This window comes from Ictidomys tridecemlineatus, chromosome 13 (genome assembly GCF_052094955.1).
Source record: "Ictidomys tridecemlineatus isolate mIctTri1 chromosome 13, mIctTri1.hap1, whole genome shotgun sequence".
NCBI classification, from domain to species: domain Eukaryota; kingdom Metazoa; phylum Chordata; class Mammalia; order Rodentia; family Sciuridae; genus Ictidomys; species Ictidomys tridecemlineatus.
In genome coordinates this window covers 19,980,388-20,003,281 of record NC_135489.1, presented here as the reverse complement: position 1 = coordinate 20,003,281, position 22,894 = coordinate 19,980,388, and the positions used below count along the sequence as shown (strand labels likewise).

Sequence of the window (22,894 nt, the reverse complement as noted above, 5' to 3'; positions counted from 1 at the left end):
GAACAAGTGATCAGGTGAACAGAGCAAAGACAAAAAACTAAAATTTGGCAGTATGTCTAACACCAAAGTCCTCAAGGGAAAAAAGAAAAAAAAGCCTTTCGGAATGTCACGCCCTCACTTCCGGCCTTGACTGGGCGGCGGCAAAGTCCAGCACGTGGGCCGCGCTCACTCCGGGCAGCACGCTGGTCGGCCACGACCCAGACGGCGCTAGGACCCCAGCGGCTGGCCGCGGTCGGCCCGCGGTTTCCTTGGCGACCGGGCGGAAGCCGGAAGCTGCGCTGCGGTTGGCCCCAGCGGCCCCGAGGAGCTGGGGGCGGAGCCCGAGGAGGAAAGTGGCGGCGGCGAGGAAGAGGACTGGCCCGGGCCATGGAGCTGGCGGACGCGGGGGCGGCTGGCTCTTCGCAGGGTGCGCCGGGGCCTGAGCAGCCCGGTGGCCCCGCCGGGTGTAAATGAGAAGGTTGGGGCGGGGCGGGCGGAGGCTGCTCCGGGCCGTGGCCGTTGGGACGCGACGGTCCCTGCCCCGCTTGGTCCCGTTCGTCTTCCCCACCTGGAATACTGCCCTTCTTTGCCTCGTGTTTCGAGGCCAGAACCTCGAGAGGGATGGCTTCCCCCAGTAGGAGTAGGGGAGGGCGCCTGGGGCCTACACGTGCGCGTCCAGGGTGCATCTCTACCTTCTGTCCACCCCTGGAGGGGAGGGGCGGGCTGGAGTCGCATGGCCAGCCTGGAGAAAACTGCAGGTGTTCCCTGGAGGTGTCACGTTGGAGCAGCTGCCCACAGTTCGCCTGCTTAGCAGAGGTCGAGTTCTGGGCTCAGCCCAGGTAGGAAGGAATGGCTCGGAACCTGGCCAGTCAGCTGTGGTCTGCTCCCTGGGAACCCACCTCCAGGCTCTCGCCTCTATCCTGGAGCGCCGGACTAAAGGGTCTGAAGGCAAAGGCCCTGGTTCTCATCCCCTGTTTTTCTTTTTTTTTGTCTGAGGTCAGGAGAGTAGATTTACAGAAAAGTGTGAGATTTTCCCAAATGTTAATATCTCACATGACCATGATGCATTTATTAAAATTGATAACTCCTCACTGAATGTCACACTATATTCATATTTTGCCAGTTTCCCCACTGATACTCTTTTTCTGTTCCAGCCCACAGTGTAATACCACATTTCAATGATTGATTGAAGTCTGGAGATATAACCCAGGAACATTCTCCCACTGGGCTGTACCCCTCCCTATCTGTCTTATTTTGAATTTGGCAATCCTCCTGCCACAACCTCCTCAGTTGCTGGGATTATTGATATGCACCACAGTTCCTGGTTCAGCCCCTAGTTTTTAAAATCTATAAAATAATCATTCTTTCAACTTTGTGAATATGTATTGGTAATCTGTTTACCCAAGGTGTAGTTGTAGACAGTGGGGTTTTAGCATTCAAACAGGCAATCTAGCTCTCCTGTGAAAGCTAAATAGAGTTCACTGGAACCCACAGATTGTTGTTATTATTTTTTAAAAAAATATTTTTAGTTGTAGGATGGACACAATAACTTTATTTAGTTATTTTTTAATGTGGTGCTGAAGATCAAAGGCATGCCTCACTCACGCTCTACCACTGAGCCACAACTCCAGCTCCTAGATTGTTATTTTGAATTTCAAATTTTCTTTCTTTTTTGAAATTTAGGGACAGGTCACTTGGAATCATCTTTAAGTTGGTGGACAATTAACATTGTTTCAGCTTTTCTGCCTTTTCTGGTTTAGTTACTCCATACTTCTAAGTGATAGCATTGCCTTTTGCATCATTCATTGATCAGATTTTTCCCTCTCAAATTACTATACTGAGAAAAATGTAGTGCACAAAGATATGCCAATTCAGTAAACAGGACTGAAGACCATGCTGTAGAGTTTCATGTGATTTGTAGCTGCTTTGACAAATAATAAATCCAAGAAAATAACTTAAAACTACTCTGTGGATTTTTCCCAGATAAAATGTTTTTAGAAAGTGTCAGTTGCTCAAAAATGATTTACAGCCTGAATATATGTATTTCTTTTTTGCATATTATGTAGCAGTTCATGATCAAGTGGTGCCAACACAAAATTCTTCATCCAGAGTCATAATACATGTGGATCTGGATTGCTTTTATGCACAAGTAGAAATGATCTCAAACCCAGAATTAAAGGACAAACCTTTAGGTAATTATTCATATTGATAGTATTTTTGTTGTATAATGATAAAATGGGCTATTCTTTATGTCACTGTATTCTGATTTATTAATTATATTAAGAAAGATTTTTTTGGAAGTCTTTTTTGCCCTCCATACTAGGTATTGAACTCAAGGGTGCTTCATCACTGAAGTATATCTCAGTTCTTTTTTTTTTTTTTTTTAATTTTTAAATTTGAGACAGGGTCTCCCTAAGTTGCTAAGTTGCTAAAACTGGCTTGGAACTTGGAATCCTCCTGCCTCAGCTTCTGGAGTTGCTGGGATTACAGGTGTGTGCCACCATGCCTACCTGGAAGCCATTCTTAACAGTTACTTTTGCTTCTCTACCAAGTGTAAACCTCATAAACCTTATATAAGAAATGGTGAATCTGAGACCAGTATAACTGAACAGATTAACAGAAAACAGCATAAAGTTTTGGTCTTCTATGTTAATATTCTATGTTATAATTTAGTTCTCTAGGCAGATTTCTTATTTTTCTTTTTTGCAATACTGGGAATCAAACTGTGTGGCGCTTTACTGCTGAGCTATGTCCCTAGCCTTTTTAATTTTTTATTTTGAGACAGAGTCTGGCTAAGTTGTCCAGGCTGTCCTTAACCTTGTGATCCTCTTATGTCAGCTTCCCAAGTAAATGGAATTACAGGTGTGCACCACCATGTCTGTCAGATTGTTTTTACTCAGTATTTCAAACTTTATAGGTCTTGGAGCTCAAAAACAATCTTGTTATTTTTGTTACATTTTAATGGAAGTTTTCATCTTTCTCTTTTGAAAATTAAATGTATGAGTTGAATATTAATGTCTAACAAACAGTTGAATTTTAAGCAGAACCTTAAATATTTAGATAGAGGAAGCATTTCATAATAACAAGCATCTTTTAAAATAAAAGGCAAGGAGAAGTTTTGCATTGAGGATTAACTTACTGATATTCTGGCATGTTTTATTAACATTTTTATTGTACCTTAAATTGGGAGAGCAGAGATTTTTTTCCTTCATGTGTGCAGGAAGGATATTTTAATATAAACTTAGAAAATTATTTTGGTTCTCTTGGCTGCTGTCTTCTTGTGCCTAGATTGGCTTAATAAATACAAATCTAGTTTTATTGATTTTACTAAAGAACAAAGGAATAGCTAGTTTTTGGTATGCCAAAGTGAAGCTGGCATTTTTGTGTGTTTTAGTGTGTGTGACACTGGAGATTGAACCCACTGACCCCGGGAGAGACATCACTGTTTAGCTGCATTGCCTGGAGTGAAATTTGGATACTCCTTCCTTGGACTCCTGAGTAGCTGGGATTATAGGCCTGCCACTGTGCTAGGCAGAGAGGCTAGGATCTTTAAACTTTCCTAGAATGTCTTTAAGTTTTTAGGGTCAGAGGACCTAAATGATTTCTTTTAAAGGCATGTCTAATTAGTAGTATTATAACAAAATGCTGTGTAGATTATGCTTAATAAAAAGTATTGTGTGATTAAGATGTACAAATTATGGACATGAAGTAAAAGTTGTGACTGCTGAAAGTTTCCTGGAGAAAACAAAAGTAATGTTTTTTTTTTTTTAATATTTACTTTTTAGTTATAGTTGGATATAATATCTTTAATTAAATTTTTATGTGGGGCTGAGGATTGAACCCAGGACCTGGTCCGAGCTAGGTGAGCACTCTACTGCTGAACCACAACCCCAGCCCCAGTAATTTTTTTTATTCTAAACAAATATTGTTGTGACATACCATGTGGAGTTCATATAGTGGATTCTGCATTAAAAGACCAGATATGGTCATGTGTGCCTATAATCCCAGTGACTTGGGAGGCTGAGGCAGGAGGATTCCAAGTTCAAAGCCAGCCTCAGCAATTTATCGAGGCCATAAGATACTTAGCAAGATGCTGTTTTTTTGTTTTTTTTTTTTAAAAGAGACTTTTTAGTTAAGGAATTTACCAGTCTGATTTTTTCATATTAGTTCACTGATGAATGTTTTATTTGACATGATGATTATATTTTGGTGTATAATCTGATAAATAAGAAAACTTTATGTGCAAATAATGTTTTTTTGTCTTCTTTATAATACCCCAAATTTAAAAACAGATGTGTAATGGAAACGGATATAACTATTGTTTTTCTTCTACATTTTGTGTTTTACATTTTTGTGTGTGTACTGGAGATGCATTTTACATATTTTTGATAAACATTACTTTTATACTGGTATGAAGTAGTTAACTTGTTTAAAAAGAGAAAAACAATTTTAGCAGTCTTAAGTCACCAATAAACTAGAATTTTTATTCGGTCTGTAGGTGATCATATTGTATTCATTTTGAGGGGGAGCTCATGATGCCCTACCGAATCATCAGCAGATAACTATAAAGAAAAGTTCAGTACTAGGATAATTACTGGGGAGATACCCCTAACAGTTGCTGTAGCTTGCCAATTGTAACAAAACATTCTTTTGTTCATTGGCAGACAAATGAGTTTTTCTAGTAGCAACCAGTATTTAATTGTACTCAATTATTTTCAGCTGGCTTATTTTTTGGTGCAACATACCTGGAGCTATAGATATGGCAGTATAAACCAAGCAGATTTTGTACTGTCTGAAAACATTTTAAGAAGGATTTGATTTCTGTCTTATCACTGAGAATTTTTAGACTATATTTATTGATTTATGGTAATTTTTGCTAAATTTGAGGAATATACACATCTAGCTTTTGTATAAATAATCGGTCCACATTCTAACAGGTGATTTATACTACTTTTATGTGTTGATTTTCTGTTTAAAAATAACTTTTTCCCCAAACAGACAAATAACCAAAGCTTGAAAGTATGATATAGGAAAATACTTTTCTTAAGTAGGAGATAGCTCAAAAACCTGATTCTTTGTAGAATTTTAATGAACAGAATCTACTTTTTAAAACTGAGACACCTTTTTATCCTTAACAAAGCACATGCTATTCTTATAGCTCAGACAATTATAACATGGAATTAGTAAATTATGTTTTAAAATGTTTGTACAATCCTGCTTGATTTTTCTCACAGAATTTTTATTTTTTATAGGTGTTCAGCAGAAATATTTGGTGGTTACTTGCAACTATGAAGCCAGGAAACTTGGAGTTACAAAACTTATGAATGTCAGAGATGCAAAAGAAAAATGTCCTCAACTTGTATTGGTTAATGGAGAAGACTTGACCCGTTATAGGGAGATGTCTTATAAGGTTACAGGTACAAAGTGTAGGCAATTTATATTTAGTATTAATTTTTATGTAGGATGCCTATTCACTTAAATAATTTTATAAATCTTAATAAAGTGCCATAAACCAGATTTCTTTTTCCTAATAGCTTTTTATTATGGGTCTTTTCCACTTTAAAAATTATATAAAAGAGTGGCTTTCTATATTATGAATAATGTTGGTAAGTAATTTGAATTCTGTTGTGACTAGTGTTTATATAAATAACAGGAAATATAAAGTTTATAAGTGATAAAATCAGAAGATATACTGTAAAGACATAGTGTAAATTTTAAATTTTAAGCATACATGAATTATGAAGAAATACATTGTTTTCTAATGTATTGATGATAATTCAAAGAAGTGTTTGTAATTTTTGGTTAGCATAATTAAAAACTGATTTCTTAAGAAATATTAGCAAAAATAATGGCTATATTAGTCTTTTTGTGTTCACACACACACACACACATACATACACATACATATACACATACACTAAACATTACACTGTAGCTACTTAACTCCCTTATGCTGAGGCTTGAGTGTGAACCTTAGTGTTCTAGTAAATTAGAGTAAAGTGAAAGGAAAATGCTTGTACATTGTTATATTACAAATACATATTTTTAAAAAATGTGTAAGAATCAACTTTGTATTTTTATTATTATCATCATCATCATTAACCCAGGACATTCTACCACTGAGCTATATCCCCATCCCTTTTAAAATTTTAGATGGGATCTTGTTAAATTGCTGAGACTGGTGATCCTCTTGCCTCAGCCTTCTGAGTTGGTGGGATTATAGATAGCCCCACTGTGACTAGCTTATACTGTCTTTTCAATTGTTTTTGCTAGTTTTTCTTTTGTTAATTGTAGCAGTTTTTATATGTAAAGGATTAATATCTATAATATATAGAGAGCTCCTACAACTTAAGAAAAAGAAACAATAAAAGTGAACAAAGAATGTGAATAAGCAGTTGACAAAGAAGAGCAAATTCAGTATCTAACAATTATATGGGAAAAAAGCTCAAGTTTATTACTGGCTAAGGAAACTTGAATAAGTAAGACCTTATTTTATGTTGGTGATACTTGTCAAAAATGTGACAAAAAGTAGAAATATAAAGTATTGTAGCCTTTTTAAAAGAGCAATCAAGAAACATTTATTAAAGATAAAGGGTGGAGATGTAGCCCAATGATAGTTTGCCTAGCATGTGCAAGGCCCTGCATTTAATCCTTAAAACACACACACAGACACACACACACACACACACACACACACACGTGGGAAACTAAAGATTAATATTCTTCAAACCAGTGATATCATTGCTGAATATTCATCAAATAGAAATAAAATTATAAGTACATAAATACATGTGTAGAAAAATATTTATTTTAGCCTGGTTCATAATTGATAGAAAAGAGATTAACTTCAGGAATGGGATAGTTAAATGATTTGTCCCTGTGACCCAGTGATAGAACAGTGTGTTAAAAAATATTTAGTGGTTGACCAGCTTTGTGCATTACTCTGTATTTGACTTATTTTTCTGCTTAAAACTTTGATTCTTTTTTTCTACATTCTTTTGATAAAAGGTTTTATTTCCTACATGACTTTTGGATGTCAGGTAGATACTTCTGAAAAAAAAATTACAGAAATTGATGTACGGAGTACAAAACAATCTTATATAATCAGACACACTGTCAGTCTCTCCTCAAAGGAGATAATAGCTTTCTCTGTGTAGGCTGGAGTTATTTTTGGTGTTCACAAGTTTTCATTTTTCTGTGCTGGGGTTTGAACCCAGGGCCTTGTACATGGTAGGTAAGGGCTTTACCATTGAGCTATACCCAAGCCCCACGTTATTACCTTTATTGTTTTCCCTTTAATATCTATGTTAGTATTAGTAAAATAAAATAACTTTTAGTATTTTTGTAAAATAGTGATCAGTGAGGAATTATTTAGTCCTTTTATTCTGAGTCTTCAGATTATGGCACCTTAAGAATATATGTGTTTTTGTATGCTAAGAGCAATACAGTTGGCCCTCTATGGGTTCTGCATTTGTAGATTGAACCTGTGGATTTGAAAAAAAAAAAAAAAGGCTTCATTACTGAAATCATAACAGACTTTTTTTATCATGTCATTATTCCCTAAACAATACAGCATAAGACTATTTACATTATATAAGATACTGTAAGTATAGATGATTTGAAACATACAGGAGAATATGTGTAGGATATATGCAAATATCATGCCATTTTATATATAGGTCTTGAGCATCTTCAGATTTTGGTATCCTTGGGAGTGGTTCTGGAACCAGTCCTCTGAATATTGAAGAACTGCTGTTTTCTGACATCCAACAAGTCTCAATAGAAAGTGATTCAGGGGGAAGAAAATAGTTTTTCTAAATGATTGTAAAGTTATTATTACTTAATTCTTGCATATGAGAATTGATAGTTCTTTTGAATTTATTCTATATGTTAGTTAAATTCAATTTAGTAAAATTTGACTAGGTAGTTTGCAGATGCTGCACATGTGAATACCTGCAAGTTGTGGTCCATATCTGCCATTTTATTCTTAAGGCGTATGCTTGGGAATGGCCAATCAAAATACTGTTATATATTGTTAAGTGACTTTTCTGTTTGACTCAGTAATAAGTCAAAATAAAGTTTTTTTTGTTTTGTTTTGTTTGGTACCAGGGATTGAACTCAGGGGCACTCAACTATTTAACCACATTTCCAGCCCTATTTTGTATTTTATTTAAGAGACACAGTCTCTCGGAGTTGCTTAGCATCTATCTTTTTGCTGAGGCTAGCTTTGAACTCTCAATCCTCCTGCCTCAGCCTCCCAAGCTGCTGGGATTTCAGGCATGTGCCACCATGGCTGTCTAATAAGTGGAAGTTTTAAATTTTGTTTTGCCTAAACTGTTGTGGAGAATATAGATAGGTAAAATATATTATTACTTGTTTTTATTTTCCTAAGCAGTCTATAATTTATTCTTTCACATAGTGCTTCAAGATTATAATTAACTATAATCATTGGCATTTAGTGTACTACAGATATAGAAAGTTTACATATAGAAGATTGAGCTAAAAATGTATTTCTATGAGGAACTGCTCTGAGAATGTCATTTTTGGACTTGTTTTGTTGGGAAATATTGCCTCTACTCAAAATATGGTACAGAAAAACAAAGATAACAGTTAACTGAGACTTTTCATTAAAGATATTATGGAATTACGAATATATATAAAACCTTTAATTATGTATTTGGTATATTTTTAAGCATTAAATCTTTTCTAGTTGTAACTTTAATTACACCTCTGCACCAATACTATTTTGATTTAGAATTGTTGGAAGAATTTAGTCCAGTTGTTGAGAGACTTGGATTTGATGAAAATTTTGTGGATCTAACAGAAATAGTTGAAAAGAAACTCCAGCAACTTCAAAGTGATGAACTTTCTGCATTGACTGTGTCAGGTCATGTCTATAATAATCAGCGTGAGTGTTATTCCTTCCACTTACTAACTAAAAGTATATACATTTTTAAAATCTTTATTTATTTATTTATTTATTTGGTGCTAAAAATTAAACCCAATGTCTCACATATACCAGGCAAGTGCACTACGACTGAGCCCCAGCCCCAGCCTAAGTATATATATTTTTTAATGTTCATTGAGTTTATTGTGACATTCTGTTAGATTTATGACTTATTTGGAGGTATAGTTATATTTAGTCAGTAATCTAAGGTATCTAAAATTAGATATTGCTATTCCATATCAAGTATGTAGAAAATAAGATTTTGATGACATGTAGCTCTGTGCAGTTTTCATCTCTTTGACATATCTGTTCACATTTTTAAGAGTCCCTCTTTAAGTCACCCTTAAGTTATAGCAGTCAACTTGTTATTGTTTTTTAGAATAATTTTTGATTCTCCTGAAACTATTTCTAAGCAAAATTTTGAGGTAGGCTGAACTTCCCTTCTGTTCCTCTGGGGCTATAAGACTCTCATGGTGCTCTTCTGTCTTTTCAAGCTACCGCCCATGGAATCTTTTCCAGGCCTACCTGTCACTGGCCTGTCTGCTGTTACAGGGCAAGGGTCTACTGTGGAGCTAAGGCAGCCGTGGAGGTCTTTTCTCACTGGTTCTTAAAATCATGCCAGAAGGATTTCAGACATGTCATTCAGAGTATGTGTTTATTAAAGGGGTAGGAAAATAGAAAAGGAAACACTCTCCAGAAAGAGAGTTGGTTCCCTTAGAGAGGAGAAGATGGTATGTCCCTCATACCCCCTCTAGTTTTATTGGAGTGTGGGGTGGGGGGGTGTCCAAGGTCTAAAGTGTCCTTAGAGTCCTGTTCAAGTCTTACTTTTGACTGACAGCAGAGGATGCCATCAGACTTTCAAGTCCCCACAGAGCATGATGATTCTAGGTCTTTGGCTCATGCTGACCAGTTCTAAATGGAACCTATTCTAACAAATTTTCTGGTTAGGTAGAATTATCTTTATCTCCTTGATTTCTGGGACTGTGTGTGGTTCACAATCTGCTCCCCTGCCCCTTCAGAATAAATTGTGTTCAGCATTTAAGGCTGCATGTCTCTTGCAGACAACCAGTTGTTTGCTGATGGATGTAATATGGCCTATTTACTTAAAACAGGCAGCACTGCAGGTAAATTGCTTTTTTAAGGGAAGCTTATGGGGGTCAGCATAGTGGGCCCAGTATATGGAATTTTTTCTTAACCTCATGTTCCCTCCTTTCACATCTGTTTGTCCCCTATCATGTCTGTTCCCCATCATCTGCCACGTGCTTGTATCTTCTTCAAGCTCCTATTTAATTAGCTCTACTAATCATTACCAACTCTCTCCTTCCTTCACATAGTAAGTCCTGAATCACTGGTGGTATTTCCATTTGCATTTGAAAATAGCTTTAATAGGTGCTGGTGAATATTTAATTAGGCTTTCATACATTTTGTGACTCTGCTGGTAACTATTGTATTATACCAAATAGAAGACAAGCTGCCTTTCTTTTGTGCCTGATCCTTTTGGTTATAGTTCTTAACTTGTGTTTCTCGAACCCCACCTGTTGTGAGGCCTGGTCATCCTTCTCTAGTGTAGTTCTCCACAGAAGAAAAGGGGTAGAGATGTTTCTAGAAGCTTGTTGTGTGTCTTTTGTACCTATGCTGTTTTTGTTGTGTTTTGATTTGTTTTTAATAAGGTCTAAGTAGCAAGATGATTCCAGACATACTTCTATATAATTTTTGAAGCAAATTCACACTTTATTAGTTAGAACATATCACGGACAGAGAGCTAGACTTTATATCTTAGATAGGAAATGTCTAATTATTTATTATTTATTTATCTATCTATTTATTTATTTTTAATATTATTTTAGTTGTAGATGGGCACAATACCTTTATTTAATTTGTTTATTTATTTTTATGTGGTGCCGGGGATCGAACTCAGGGCCTCACGCATGCTAGGCAAGCGCTCTGCCACTGAGCCACAACCCCAGCCCCTGTCTAATTATTTATTAGTTCTTCCTCTTCAACATAAGCTTTTATTAAAAAGTTTTCAAACTTATAGAAAAGTTGATAGAATAATATAATAAACACCTTTTAAGTACATTCTTATAGATAAACCAGTTTTCATTTGCCACATTTTTTTTTTTATTTTGCTCTCTTTGTGGAAAAGTTGATAGATTGATGAGCCATTTGGAAATAAATTGCAGATACCATGACACTTCATCCCTGAATCCTTCTATGAGTCCTGGAGATAAGAATGGTCCAGTATAAATCTTTTACATTTAAGAAAGTTTGTTTCTATGTAATTTCCCTATGTTTTTCATAAAAGACCTCTTAAACTATGTCTAGGCCAGAAATTATTTTTGGCATCACATATAGCTAATATGTAAAGTGTGGATTTAGGTCTTTAAAGCTGTAATGGTAGCATTCTTATGACAACTTTTATGCATATTTATAGGTGAGTGTGGATATAAGTTTTATTAATATCCCTAGAAAATTTTTAACATATCAGTTTTCATATTATAATCTGTTAAATCTATAAGCACTCCCAGTATACTCACGTCACAGACCCTTGGAATTCACTTGTATTATTTGTTTACTTTACAATGTTCCTATGAAGAACTAAAGAAATAAGTCAAATGGATGGCAGGGTGGTAGTAGTAGTGGTAGGAGGGTTTGGATATAAATTAAACCCTGCATCTTTTAAAAATCCTTTTTTAAAAAAGAAAACAAAAAATGTTTTTTTGTGACTTTTAACAGTATCTTTTTTTTTTTTTTTAGCTATAAACCTGCATGACATCATGCACATCAGACTACTAGTTGGATCTCAGATTGCAGCAGAAATGCGGGAAGCCATGTATAATCAGTTGGGGCTCACTGGATGCGCTGGAGTGGCTTGTAATAAACTATTGGCAAAATTAGTTTCTGGTGTTTTTAAACCAAATCAACAAACAGTCTTGTTACCTGAAAGTTGTCAAGATCTCATTTATAGTTTGAACCATATAAAGAAAATGCCTGGTAAGACAAATATAATTGAAGAATATGTATTATGTTTTATTGTATTTCTTTAATCATAAAAAATTATAGATGTAGATAACAATTTCTAGAGGTATATCTTTAGCTGTTGGAGAAAAACTATAGTGTTTTCTGGAGCAAATCTGTATGAGGAAATACACAAAAGTACTTTTATGTTTCTTATCATGAAAGTGATAACCTGGAAACATACGGTCCTTGATTTACAGTCCCAGGTTCATATTCCTGCACTGTACATTGCATCTAGAAGGGAGCTTAACTTATTAATTCTCTTTAGTTTTTATATATAAAATATTATGGCTACAATGGAACTTCCAAAGCTTCTAAACCAAATACCTCATTCTAAAGATCAGGGAATGGATTTCCTTGAGAAATTCACTGATCTATTCATATTCAGTTCATAGGGCAAATTTGTATCTTTGAAAATCAAATAACCTGCATTTTTATAGACCATCAATAATATGTTGAACTTTTTTCTTTTGCTTTGTTGGGGAATAGGATGTAATAAAAGACATCTGTGGAAGTGAATTTCTAAGACAATGAAAACTTAACTGTTTAGATGTTATAGCTTCCCATTTTTAACTTATGCCTGTATGATTCCAAAATAAATTGTATACTGCTTTGCCTTCCTTAGAGTAGTATAATTATAATTTGAGATTTTTAGATCTGTGTTCTGAAGAACAATGTCATATCATAATAAATTGACTACATACTGAAGGCAGGACATTCTTTCTTACTTTACCTTTTGAATTATTGCATCTGTTTTTACAGGCTTTCTACTTTGTCCCTCATTGCCAATTGCCAAGCCTTCCTTTTTTTTTTCTGTTTAAAAATACCTGTCACTACATTTTAATAATTCCCCTTACATGCCTGTCTTCACTGATTTATTGCTTTAACTTTTCAAGGAAACCAGATAACTGTAGAATTATTATTTTTTAAATGACAGAAAGAGGGGCTGGGGTTGTGGCTCAGTGGTAGAGTGCTCGCCTAGCATGCACAAGGTACTGGGTTCAATCCTCAGCACTACATAAATGTAAAATAAAGATATTGTGTCCACCTCAAACTTAAGAATAAATATATTAAAAAAAATGAAAGAACGAGCTTTAAATGACCTATTTCTCTGATGAAGAAAATACAAGTTTTAGTGCAAAAACTTGTGGTAGGGGTTTTGTTAGTTTTTATATTTTTTCACACTTAGTTGTGTTGTGGGTGATAAATATTGCTAGATGTGTGATTTGTGTATGAGTGTAATGTTGTGTACAGAAATCAGGTTAGCCAATAAGCATATATTAATCAATTTTGGTTCTTCTTTTTACAGTAATAATAAACATGATTCCTGAGTTATTCCACAGTATTGTAGAACAGGTAGAAAATTTTCATTTTATCAAAAGAGTGTATTGACTATAAATAGTACATTTTATGAGTGCTTCAAGGAGCTACATATTACTCAAGGACCCTGAAGGAAAGAATAATAATCTACTTTGCGATTGACTTTGATCTTAGCAAAGTATTAATTATGGAACTTAAGATATGGTTGATGTATTTCTAAGATTTTAATTATCTTTATTGTAACACCATATGCATTTCTTTTTGTTTAGGTATTGGCTATAAAACTGCCAAACGCCTTGAAGCACTGGGAATCAATAGTGTGCAAGATCTCCAAACCTTTTCATCTAAAATATTAGAAAAGGAATTAGGAATTTCAGTTGCTCAGCGTATTCAGAAGCTCAGTTTTGGAGAGGATAACTCTCCTGTGACACCTTCAGGACCACCCCAGGTATGTGGCAATGATATTTATACTTAACGTTCTAGTTATATGTAGTGTACTATTTATGTTTAGTGTACTAGTTGTCACATTATCTGGATAAAAATTTCCAGTTTTGCATATTCAGAATATTGTAGTTTGCTTTTCCTGTTCCCTTTCCTAAGATAAGGCTGCTGCTTTATTATATTAGATTAATAAATATTCTTAAGTTGAAACTTGAACATTAATGTATTTATTATTTGTTCATTTTTTGTGTTAGTGAGGAGTGAACCAAAGCCATGCTCATGCTACGAAAGCTCTCTGACAGAGAGCTACACCTCCAGCTCCCTTTTTTAAACTTTTCTTTTGAGACAGGTCTTGCTAAGTTACTCAGCTTTTTGTTGCTGCAGCAGAATGATGGACAAGGACTGCTTAGAGTAGGAAAAGTTCACTTTGGGCTCACAGTTTCAGAGGTCTCAGTCCGTGGTTGGCCTTTTGCTCTGGGCCTGTGGTGAGGCAAAACATGTGGTGGAAGGGTGTGGCGGAGGAGAGCTGCTCAACTCATGGCAGCTGGGAAGGAGAGGGGGAAGAACCAGGGACAAGACATAGTCCCCAAGGGCATAGCCCCAATGATGTCTTCCTTCAGCAAGACCCACCTGCCTATAATTACCACCCAGTATTCCATTCAAATCATTAATCCACCAAATGGATTTATCCCCTTTTGGGGTTATAGCTCTCATAATTTAATCTTTTCATCTCTAAACATTTTTGCATTGAATAGCACAAGAACTTTTGGGGGAACATTCCAGATCCAAACCACTATGCTGAGTTCTCAGGCTGGCATCAATTTGTGATCCTCATGCCTCAGCCTCCTTAGTAATTGGAATTGTAGCAGGCACCACCACACCCTGAGAGCATTAATACTTGATATCTCAATTTAGCTACTTTGATTGAATACAGCTTATTGTTGATAGGTCATAAGGCAAAAAATTTTAATTCTTTAAAAATCTTATTTTCAGAATAGTCCAGTGATTTAATAAGTGGAAAAAGATGTCATCGCCCTGTTAAAATTGATTGGCTTTTTCTGCCTATGTAAAGAGTACTTTACTAAGTGCTTTATGTTTATTAGTCCATTTAATCTTCATAACAAACCCTGGAGATGGGCAGTACTGTTGTTTATGTTTTCCTCCCTCCCTTCGTTTCTTCCTTTCCTTCTCCTTTTTTGTTAAGATGAGGATGCTGTATTTTAGATAGGCTAAATGATTTATTCAAGTATAAACTCAGATTCTAGTCCTAGGGCATTAAGAGCCTCACATTAGTCATAAAGTGAAACTTGGAATTGGTACTAGAACTTTGTCGTTTTCTTGACTTTCAGTATATTTTCTAGTGGAGTACAAATTACTTGCAAATAAGTTGAGTTAATGTAAAAGTGAACTAAATGATTCAAATTAAGCACAAGAGGTAAAGTTAGTAAAGAATGTCTTAAATATATATTTGACATATTCATTGATAATTGGGTATATTTATTTGAGTTGACATTAATCCTCACTTACGCTTCTTTGGTAGTCCTTTAGTGAAGAAGATTCATTTAAAAAATGTTCATCAGAAGTCGAAGCTAAAATAAAGATTGAAGAACTACTTGCTAACCTTTTGAACAGGTATTATTAATCCATTTTGCCAAAATATACTACATAATTTTTATTCAGTACATATATGCAAAACATTTTGGATGTGTCTTGGATGTTACAGATTAACTTAATAAATGTATTTCTCTTTACTTCACAGAATAGTATTAATCTCTTTTTCTTTCAGTGTTTAGACCTAATAGATCTTTTCCCACTGATCTCAGAGTATTATAAACTATTGCAAAGACATTATTATGTGCTGTTAACCAATTTAATACATCTTCTTCCTTTAGTCTTGATACACAGTTACAACAGTTATTCTGTGGATTCTTAAGCTATAGGTTATTACTAAAAAGGGTTTTGTGGAAATCTCTTAATATTCCTAGACCTATTCTAGTCCTTAGGTGAAAAGGAATAAGTTTTAATTTTTCCTAATGGCAATTTTGAGCCTTTGCTCTTAGTTTAGTATTACTTGCTTTTCCACAAAAGGAAAAATGCAGAGAGGAATAATAATTCTTTCACAATTCTAAAACTTCTTACATAGGAATAGATTTTGATCATTGAACACAGGAAGTTATTAGAACAATAATAATGGACCAAGCAGGAGAAGCCTTGTATTTTCTTTGTCTCAGACTATGTGAAAGAAAATGGAGTTACAGGAAGGAATACTTATGGAGCCATGTATGAGTGATTGCAAGTGTGTTCAGGGATTCTGATCTGCAAGTTGACATAATATGTTTACTGGGATTATGAATATACAAACAGCATAACATAAACTGAGCAAGGAAATTTAGTTTTCTGTTGCTCCTTAGTAGGCATCACGTATTTCTTGATGTATTTCTCTTTACTTCACAGAAGATTATTAATCTCTTTTTCTTTCACTTCTTGATTCTCTTTTTGTTGTTAGAAATTTCTAAATTGGGTGTCAGAGATCTAACAGTTTAGAGTAGGCATGCTTCTGTAATGATTCTAGGAAGGCTCACTGTCTAACGTAAACAGTTCTGGGATGATTCTAAGTTTCAGAAAACTGATAAAGTGATATTTCCTACAACTTTGCTGTCATGTGCAGTGTGCCACTTATGTGTGCAGCAGAACTATATAGTTAATTCATTGTTTGCTGCAAGCAACTGAGGCTGCCTCTGTGACCCAGCTCCAGCAGTATGACTCAGGCTTTGGGGGAAGTGTGCTAGTGAAATTAGGTCATCTGCTCAGCTTCAGCTAGGTGTAAGACTATTCTGAAATGCCTGCCCATTGCAAACAGTTCTACGCATAGAGAAATCCCCAAAAGTGTTAAGTTTTACAGGTTCTCTTATTTGAAGCATTAACCCAAATGTGAGACCAGGTGCTCTAAACCTGTGAGATAGCAGATGTTAAACATCTACCCATGTCTCTTCTTGACAGTTCTCTTATTCTACACCAGGGCTCCTTAGTTCAGTGACTGAGTTACAATAGCATTTAAGAGACTGGTAAAAAAATATGATTATGTGTGTGTATGTGTGAGTAATTATTTTTTTTCCTTTTGGAGTATATGATGATTAATTCTATAGATATGAAAGAAATGTAAAATCATATAATCTTTAATTCATCCTCTAGGCACTAGATTAAAATAAAATAGTATTTAACCTTCCTCTACTTAGCATATCACACTCTTTGAATTGTGTAATTACTTAAAAGAACAAATTTAACTAAAAGATATTTAAGGAGTAACATCACTTATGACATTTTATTATCCTAGTTATGCATCCATCAAAAAGTTTTCTGAAAAGCAGTAAGAGAAAGAAAAAAGTTATTTGCTACAAAACTAATTTTTCCACTTTAGAATTGTCATTTTGAGCATGTTTAGCAAGGTGTAATATTTGCATTTCATTATCTTTGTGTGTTGCTATGCAGATAAAAAGGAAAATGGTATCCTTGAGTGACACCTGTTTTCAGTAATTAAATTTTTTACTTTTAAAGTGAATTTTCCTTACCAATAAAATTTTTGTTTTAACACCAAAACCAAGACCATTTGCACATGATTAATCTTCCTAAATATAATATGTAACTGATCTTTCAAATTATTGCTTTAAAATTTCATCATATTATGGCGATGTTACTGGCTCTCTTGGATCTATTTGCAGAAAGCCCTTTACTTTAACAGAAGTAATCTTGTTTTTTGTAAACATTTTTTTTTTCCTCTTTTAATTTTCCAGTTATTTGCTTATGTCAGATTTCCTGCAGGTGTTAATATTCTGCTTTAGATTTGGATTATAAAACAGCTTGTTATGATTATATAGTATTTCTGTCTATTTCTGACAGCACTCAATTCTGAGTAAGGCCTATGAGTCTGTCATTTACAATTTCATAGTTTTAGTGCATAAACTGAGATATTTATTTGGGTATTCTGGAAGATTTATTGTTTACTATTTACCTACTGAATGTATAATTTGATAGTTACTCAGTATTATACCTTTCAATAAATGAAATACTATTCAGTACTTTTTCTAATTCTTTGTTTCCATTTTAGAGTATCCCGAGATGGAAGGAAACCCCATACAATAAGATTAGTAATCCGTCGGTATTCATCAGAGAAGTACTGTTGTCGAGAGAGTCGTCAGTGCCCTATTCCATCCCATGTAATTCAGAAGTTAGGGGCAGGTATGGACTTATTTTCTAAGAATTTAATTGACATTGAACTTTTTTTTTAAATATTTTTTTAACTATAGATGGACACAATATTTTTATTTATTTATTTATTTATTTATATGTGGTGCTGAGGATTGAACCCAGTGCCTCACGCGTGTGAAGCAAGCGCTCTATCACTGAGCCACAACCCCAGCCCAACATTGGACTTTTAAAAATAAACTTTTTGAATTAGAAATATGCTCCCCAAAAGGAGAGTGGGTCTTTGTGCAGTGTAGCATGTAATTATATGCTTTAATTCTATCAAGAATTCTCACTAGAAAATGTTTTTAAATAGATAGATAAAAATAGTAATTTTTCCCCAAACCTGTACTCCTTGCCACCAAGGAGGCTGAGGCAGGTGGACTGCAATTTTGTTGTCAGTCTGACACTTCTCTCAGAATTAAAAGAAAAAGAGTTGGGGATGTAGCTCAGTGGTAGCTCTGGGTTCAATCATCAGTACCGCCACCAAAAAAAAAGAGTCCCTTAAATTCAAATGGAATAAGTGATAATTCTATAATATCAAAATGCCAATTAGGACTTTTATTTTTTAATCTAAGCAATATAAGTTACATTAATCTCTTAATATTAATTAATTAATTATGATATAAACTATTTAGGTACTGTCTTAAACATTCTTTTTCAGGAAATTATGATGTGATGACACCAATGGTGGATATACTTATGAAACTTTTTCGAAATATGGTGAATGTGAAAATGCCCTTTCACCTTACCCTTTTAAGTGTGTGCCTCTGCAACCTTAAAGCACTAAATACCACTAAGAAAGGGCCCATGGATTATTATTTAACATCCTCAATGTCAACAACGTCATGTTCTGGCAAGCGCAGTTCTGTGAGTACACTCTTACAGTATACTGTAAGTATACTCTTACTGGACTTGTGTGGATAAATGAAAAATCTAAGTTTGTGTTAGATTCTTTTGGCTGATATTGCTTAGATGATTGAATTGTTAATGGTGCCTATCATATAATGGTTGCTGGCTTTAAATATATTGTGATCTAAGTAGAAATATATTGGATTAGAGAAGAAACTATGGAATTTCTCTGCTTTGGAAGTATGGATGCATTTTCTAATAGCATTCAGGAATGTGATGGATTAGCTCCTAAATATGAAGTACATTTCCAGAAATTAGAAATCCGATCTTTTTGTGGTCAGTTTTTACATATGCTACAAGCTTTGTTTTGCACACTATTATAAGTATTTACATTTTCTTAGTTTTGAAATTAAATTGAATTCTGCTAGCAACATTAGAATTTGCTACTGATTTGGGGGTAGGAGTTGTGGCTCAGTGGTAGAGCACTTGCCTAGCATGTGCGAGGCCCCTGGTTCAATTCTTAGCACCACATAAAAATGAATGAATAAATAAAATAAAGGCATTGTGTCCATCTACAACTAAAATAAATAAATAAATATTAAAAAAAGAAAGGATTTGCTACTAATTTTACATTTGTTAAAAGTTAATAGTGTGGTAGCAGAGGCAGAAGTCAGTCACATTTTCAAGTGACTAGAACACAGTCCCAAAGAAGCAAACCTCTATTTTAATAAATATGGGATGCTTTAAAATTTAAATAACCTTTTTAAGTGGTTAATCTCTATAATTAACTCTTAATTTAAAATATTATTTTAAAATTTTTAATCAGTTTAATTTTAGTAATATTTTTATTTCCACTTTTAGTTTAAAATGAGAATAGAATCGTATTGTGAAAATAGTGAACCTAATGCCCTCTTTAGATTACTTTATTCTGTGTTCATTTTTCCATTCCATTATTAACTAGAAATTAAAAAGGTATTTAATTATTACATTTTAATTAATCCATAGGATGGAAATTAAAGGTCTCTATAGTGGCATTAGTGAAGTCAATAGAAGTGAAAGTAGCTTGTATATATATGGCATATACTAGATACTCAATAAACATACTGGTCTGAATTTCTTCTTCTCCCTTTACATTCTTGAAGTTTACTAAGCTATTATATTTGTATACATTTTTTAAAATTTTTAATTGATTTATTTAAAAAAAAAATTTTGAAAAATATTTTTTAGTTGTTGATATACCTTTATTTTTTTAAATTTTATGTGGTGCTGAGGATCAAACCCAGTCTCTCACACATGGTGCTCTGCCACTGAGCCACAACCCCAGCCCCTAATTTTTATTTTTTATTCTAATTAGTTATGCATGATAGCAGAGCATTTCAATTCATTGTACACGAATGGAGCATAACACATGGTTATACATGATATAGAGTCGCTCCACATGTGCAGTCATACATGTACCTAGGATAATGATGTTCATCTCATTCCACCATCTTTTCTACCTCCTGACTGTATATATTTTTATTTTGCTTAAAACTAGAAGGGAAACTCAAGTGAAAACTTTATAGAAAAATTATACATATTAGAATTGAAAGTATTTTTAAATTTTATATAAAACATTTATCTTAAAAATAATATCAGATTTTTACCATAAAAGCACTTTTTTCTTTCTGTTAAATGTTGTTGTTGTTGTTTGGTTTTGGGTAGTGGGGATTAAACTGAGGGGCATTTTACCACTGAGCCCTATCCCCAACCCTTTTTATTTTGAGACAATGACTCACTAAGTTGCAGAGACTGGCCTTGAACTAAGGATCCTCTTGTCCCAGCTCCCAGGAGTCACTGAGGTTACAGGTGTGCACCACCACACTCTGCTAAATATTTATCTTTCAGAACAATAATTTTTGCAAAACCAGTAGTTGAATCTCCATGCATGTATTTTTTTTTCTTTTAAATACCTTTAAGTGAATCACTCTTTCTAGTCCACCATTCTTTTATTTACAGAATTGGACCTTTAAATCGATGAGGTCCTTTCCAGATCTTTAAAGGCATATTTACCTGGCTCAGTGCTGTGTAGGAAGGAGACCTCTTTCTGGAATAATGAGTAAAGATCTACACAATAGTGTGACTAATTATGATAGATTAAACATCTAGTTGTTGAAACTGGCCACGAAGGATTCAAAGTACTGAATGGGTTTGAAACATAATGGTTGCTGTAGATAATACTACATGCATACTTCAGCAGCAGGGATGTTTATTTATTCATTAAATTAACAACTTTATTTACAAACCATGAAACTCAATTTAAATATACAGTTCAACTATTTTAGTTTATTTTGCAGCTGTGAATTTTGGTATCCTGGGAAAGACCTTGAACCAGTCCGTGTCCCCCCCCCCCCCCCCCCCCCCCCCCCCCCCCCGTATGTAGGGATGATTCCAAGTGAATAGTACAATGTGTTCTTTTGTGTCTGGCTTCTTCCACTCCATAATGGTTTGACTGCTCACCTTTGTTATTCAGGCCTATACCAGAACTTCATGGAACACTTAATTTTTATTGAATTTTCTAGCAGCAGGGTTATTTAAAAAGGTATCAGGTATCCAAATTATTTTATTATTTTTGTGTTCTAGAAAATAAAAGAGAGTCATATGGAAGATATTTCCAAAGACAAAGAAACAAACTGGGATTTTCTACCAAGTGGAAGAATTGAAAGTACAAGAACTGGCGAGTCTCCAATAGAAACTACAGACTTTTCTAAAGAAAAAGATGTGAATGAATTCCCACTCTGTTCACTTCCTGAGGGTGTTGACCAAGAAGTCTTCAAGCAGCTTCCAGTAGATATTCAGGAAGAAATCCTTTCTGGAAAATTTAGAGAAAAATTTCAAGGGAAAGGAAGTTTAAGTTGTCCATTACATGCCTCCAGAGGAGTATTATCTTTTTTTTCTACAAAACAAATGCAAGATAGATCCTTAAATTCTAGAGATAATTTATCCAGTAACAATCAGGTACAGTCTGTGTCTCCTTGTGAACCAGGAACATCAGGCTTAAGTAGCAGTAGTTCCTCTTACCTGGCTAGCCCAAAGGATTATTCATATTATATAGATAATCAATTAAAAGATGAACAAATGAGTCAAGGACCTAAAGAATCTGAAGGATTCCACTTCTCAAATACAAAGCCTGCTGTTTCTGCTTTCCATTCATTTCCAAATTTGCAGAGTGATCAACTTTTTTCCAAACGCTGTGCTACAGGTAGTCATAAGCAAACAACAGCAACAGCCTCTTGTCAAGGATCCACAGAAAATAGAGAGCAAGATTCTGCTGATGAGAAGATTATTTTTCCATCTGTCATTGATCCTCAAGTATTCTATGAACTTCCAGAAGAGATACAAAAAGAACTGTTGGCTGAGTGGAGGAGACCTGGATCAGATTTCCACATTGTACATAAGTAAGCATGTTCAGAGAAAGGACTACAAAAGCAAAGAAAGTATCATTGTCCTCAGATTAGCAGTTTATTAAGCTCTTCTAAATTAAACACTAATAATAATGTAGAAGTCCAATGTAAAATGTTCAAAAGCAAGAGTGGTTACAGGAAGTAAATTCCAGCACAAAACATAAAAATCCTCTTAACAGAAGCAATAATGTAAAAATATTATCTTTCTCTTATTTCCACAGCTATTTTATGTTGCTTTTCAATAAAAGGAATATCATGGTCAGCACTAGTACATTTTCCATAAATTCGGGAGAAGGCGTATGTGCTTGCATATAAAATATAGGCTCATCAGATCATTGTCATGCTAGAATAAAGAACAGGGTTTTTATTTATTTTTGTCCATGTGAAAAATGGAATGTCTAGAAATTTAACCTATTAAGAAATAGTCAAATAAGAACTTCTGCCAACTAACCTATTGAAAATGTAAATATCTTTGTTTAAAGTACTGTGTACTATTTAATAAGTTTACTTGTAAAATAGCATAGCAATATATACTCAATTAATACTTTTTCATATACTTAGAACCTACCCCAATACCCAGTACATACAGGGCATTCATTAAATTTTGAATAAATAAATTGTGTGGCCAACACCAGGGTGGGTATTGGGTGTG

General features: G+C 34.5%; 1 protein-coding gene and 1 long non-coding RNA gene across 18 annotated transcripts in view; one reads left to right on the top strand and one right to left on the bottom strand.

Annotated features, from left to right (window-relative positions):
- The window catches only part of LOC120885542 (uncharacterized), a 29,267-nt gene extending 27,900 nt beyond the window's left edge, over nucleotides 1–1,367 (bottom strand). The window contains exon 1 of one of the 3 annotated variants that reach the window (XR_013429548.1): nucleotides 672–1,367. This is a non-coding gene — a long non-coding RNA (uncharacterized LOC120885542). The remainder of the gene's footprint in view (nucleotides 1–671) is intronic. The other 2 variants (XR_013429549.1, XR_005728213.2) reach the window with 2 other exon arrangements.
- On the top strand, nucleotides 223–22,504 carry Poli (DNA polymerase iota). 15 transcript variants are annotated; one of them, XM_078030002.1, is made up of 10 exons: nucleotides 229–445; nucleotides 2,049–2,171; nucleotides 5,232–5,396; nucleotides 8,735–8,887; nucleotides 11,684–11,920; nucleotides 13,534–13,712; nucleotides 15,246–15,337; nucleotides 17,811–17,941; nucleotides 18,612–18,841; nucleotides 21,422–22,504. In XM_078030002.1, the coding sequence occupies exons 1-10, from the start codon at nucleotides 367–369 to the stop codon at nucleotides 22,238–22,240; spliced, it is 2,208 nt and encodes a 735-aa protein (XP_077886128.1). In that variant the 5' UTR covers nucleotides 229–366; the 3' UTR covers nucleotides 22,241–22,504. The 15 variants fall into 15 exon arrangements, with proteins under 15 accessions (XP_077886131.1, XP_077886132.1, XP_077886128.1 ...); XM_078030001.1 differs by having other exon boundaries at nucleotides 2,046–2,171; XM_078030004.1 differs by having other exon boundaries at nucleotides 230–406.
- Nucleotides 22,505–22,894: the final 390 nt, after the last annotated feature.

Bases quoted from the DNA above. Each gene is read 5' to 3' on its own strand.
- Poli (XM_078030001.1), top strand. From the start codon at position 367: ATGGAGCTGGCGGACGCGGGGGCGGCTGGCTCTTCGCAGGGTGCGCCG. The intron at 17,942-18,611 runs GTATGGACTTAT...ATTCTTTTTCAG, and splicing joins AATTCAGAAGTTAGGGGCAG to GAAATTATGATGTGATGACA. The intron at 18,842-21,421 runs GTAAGTATACTC...TTTGTGTTCTAG, and splicing joins GTACACTCTTACAGTATACT to AAAATAAAAGAGAGTCATAT.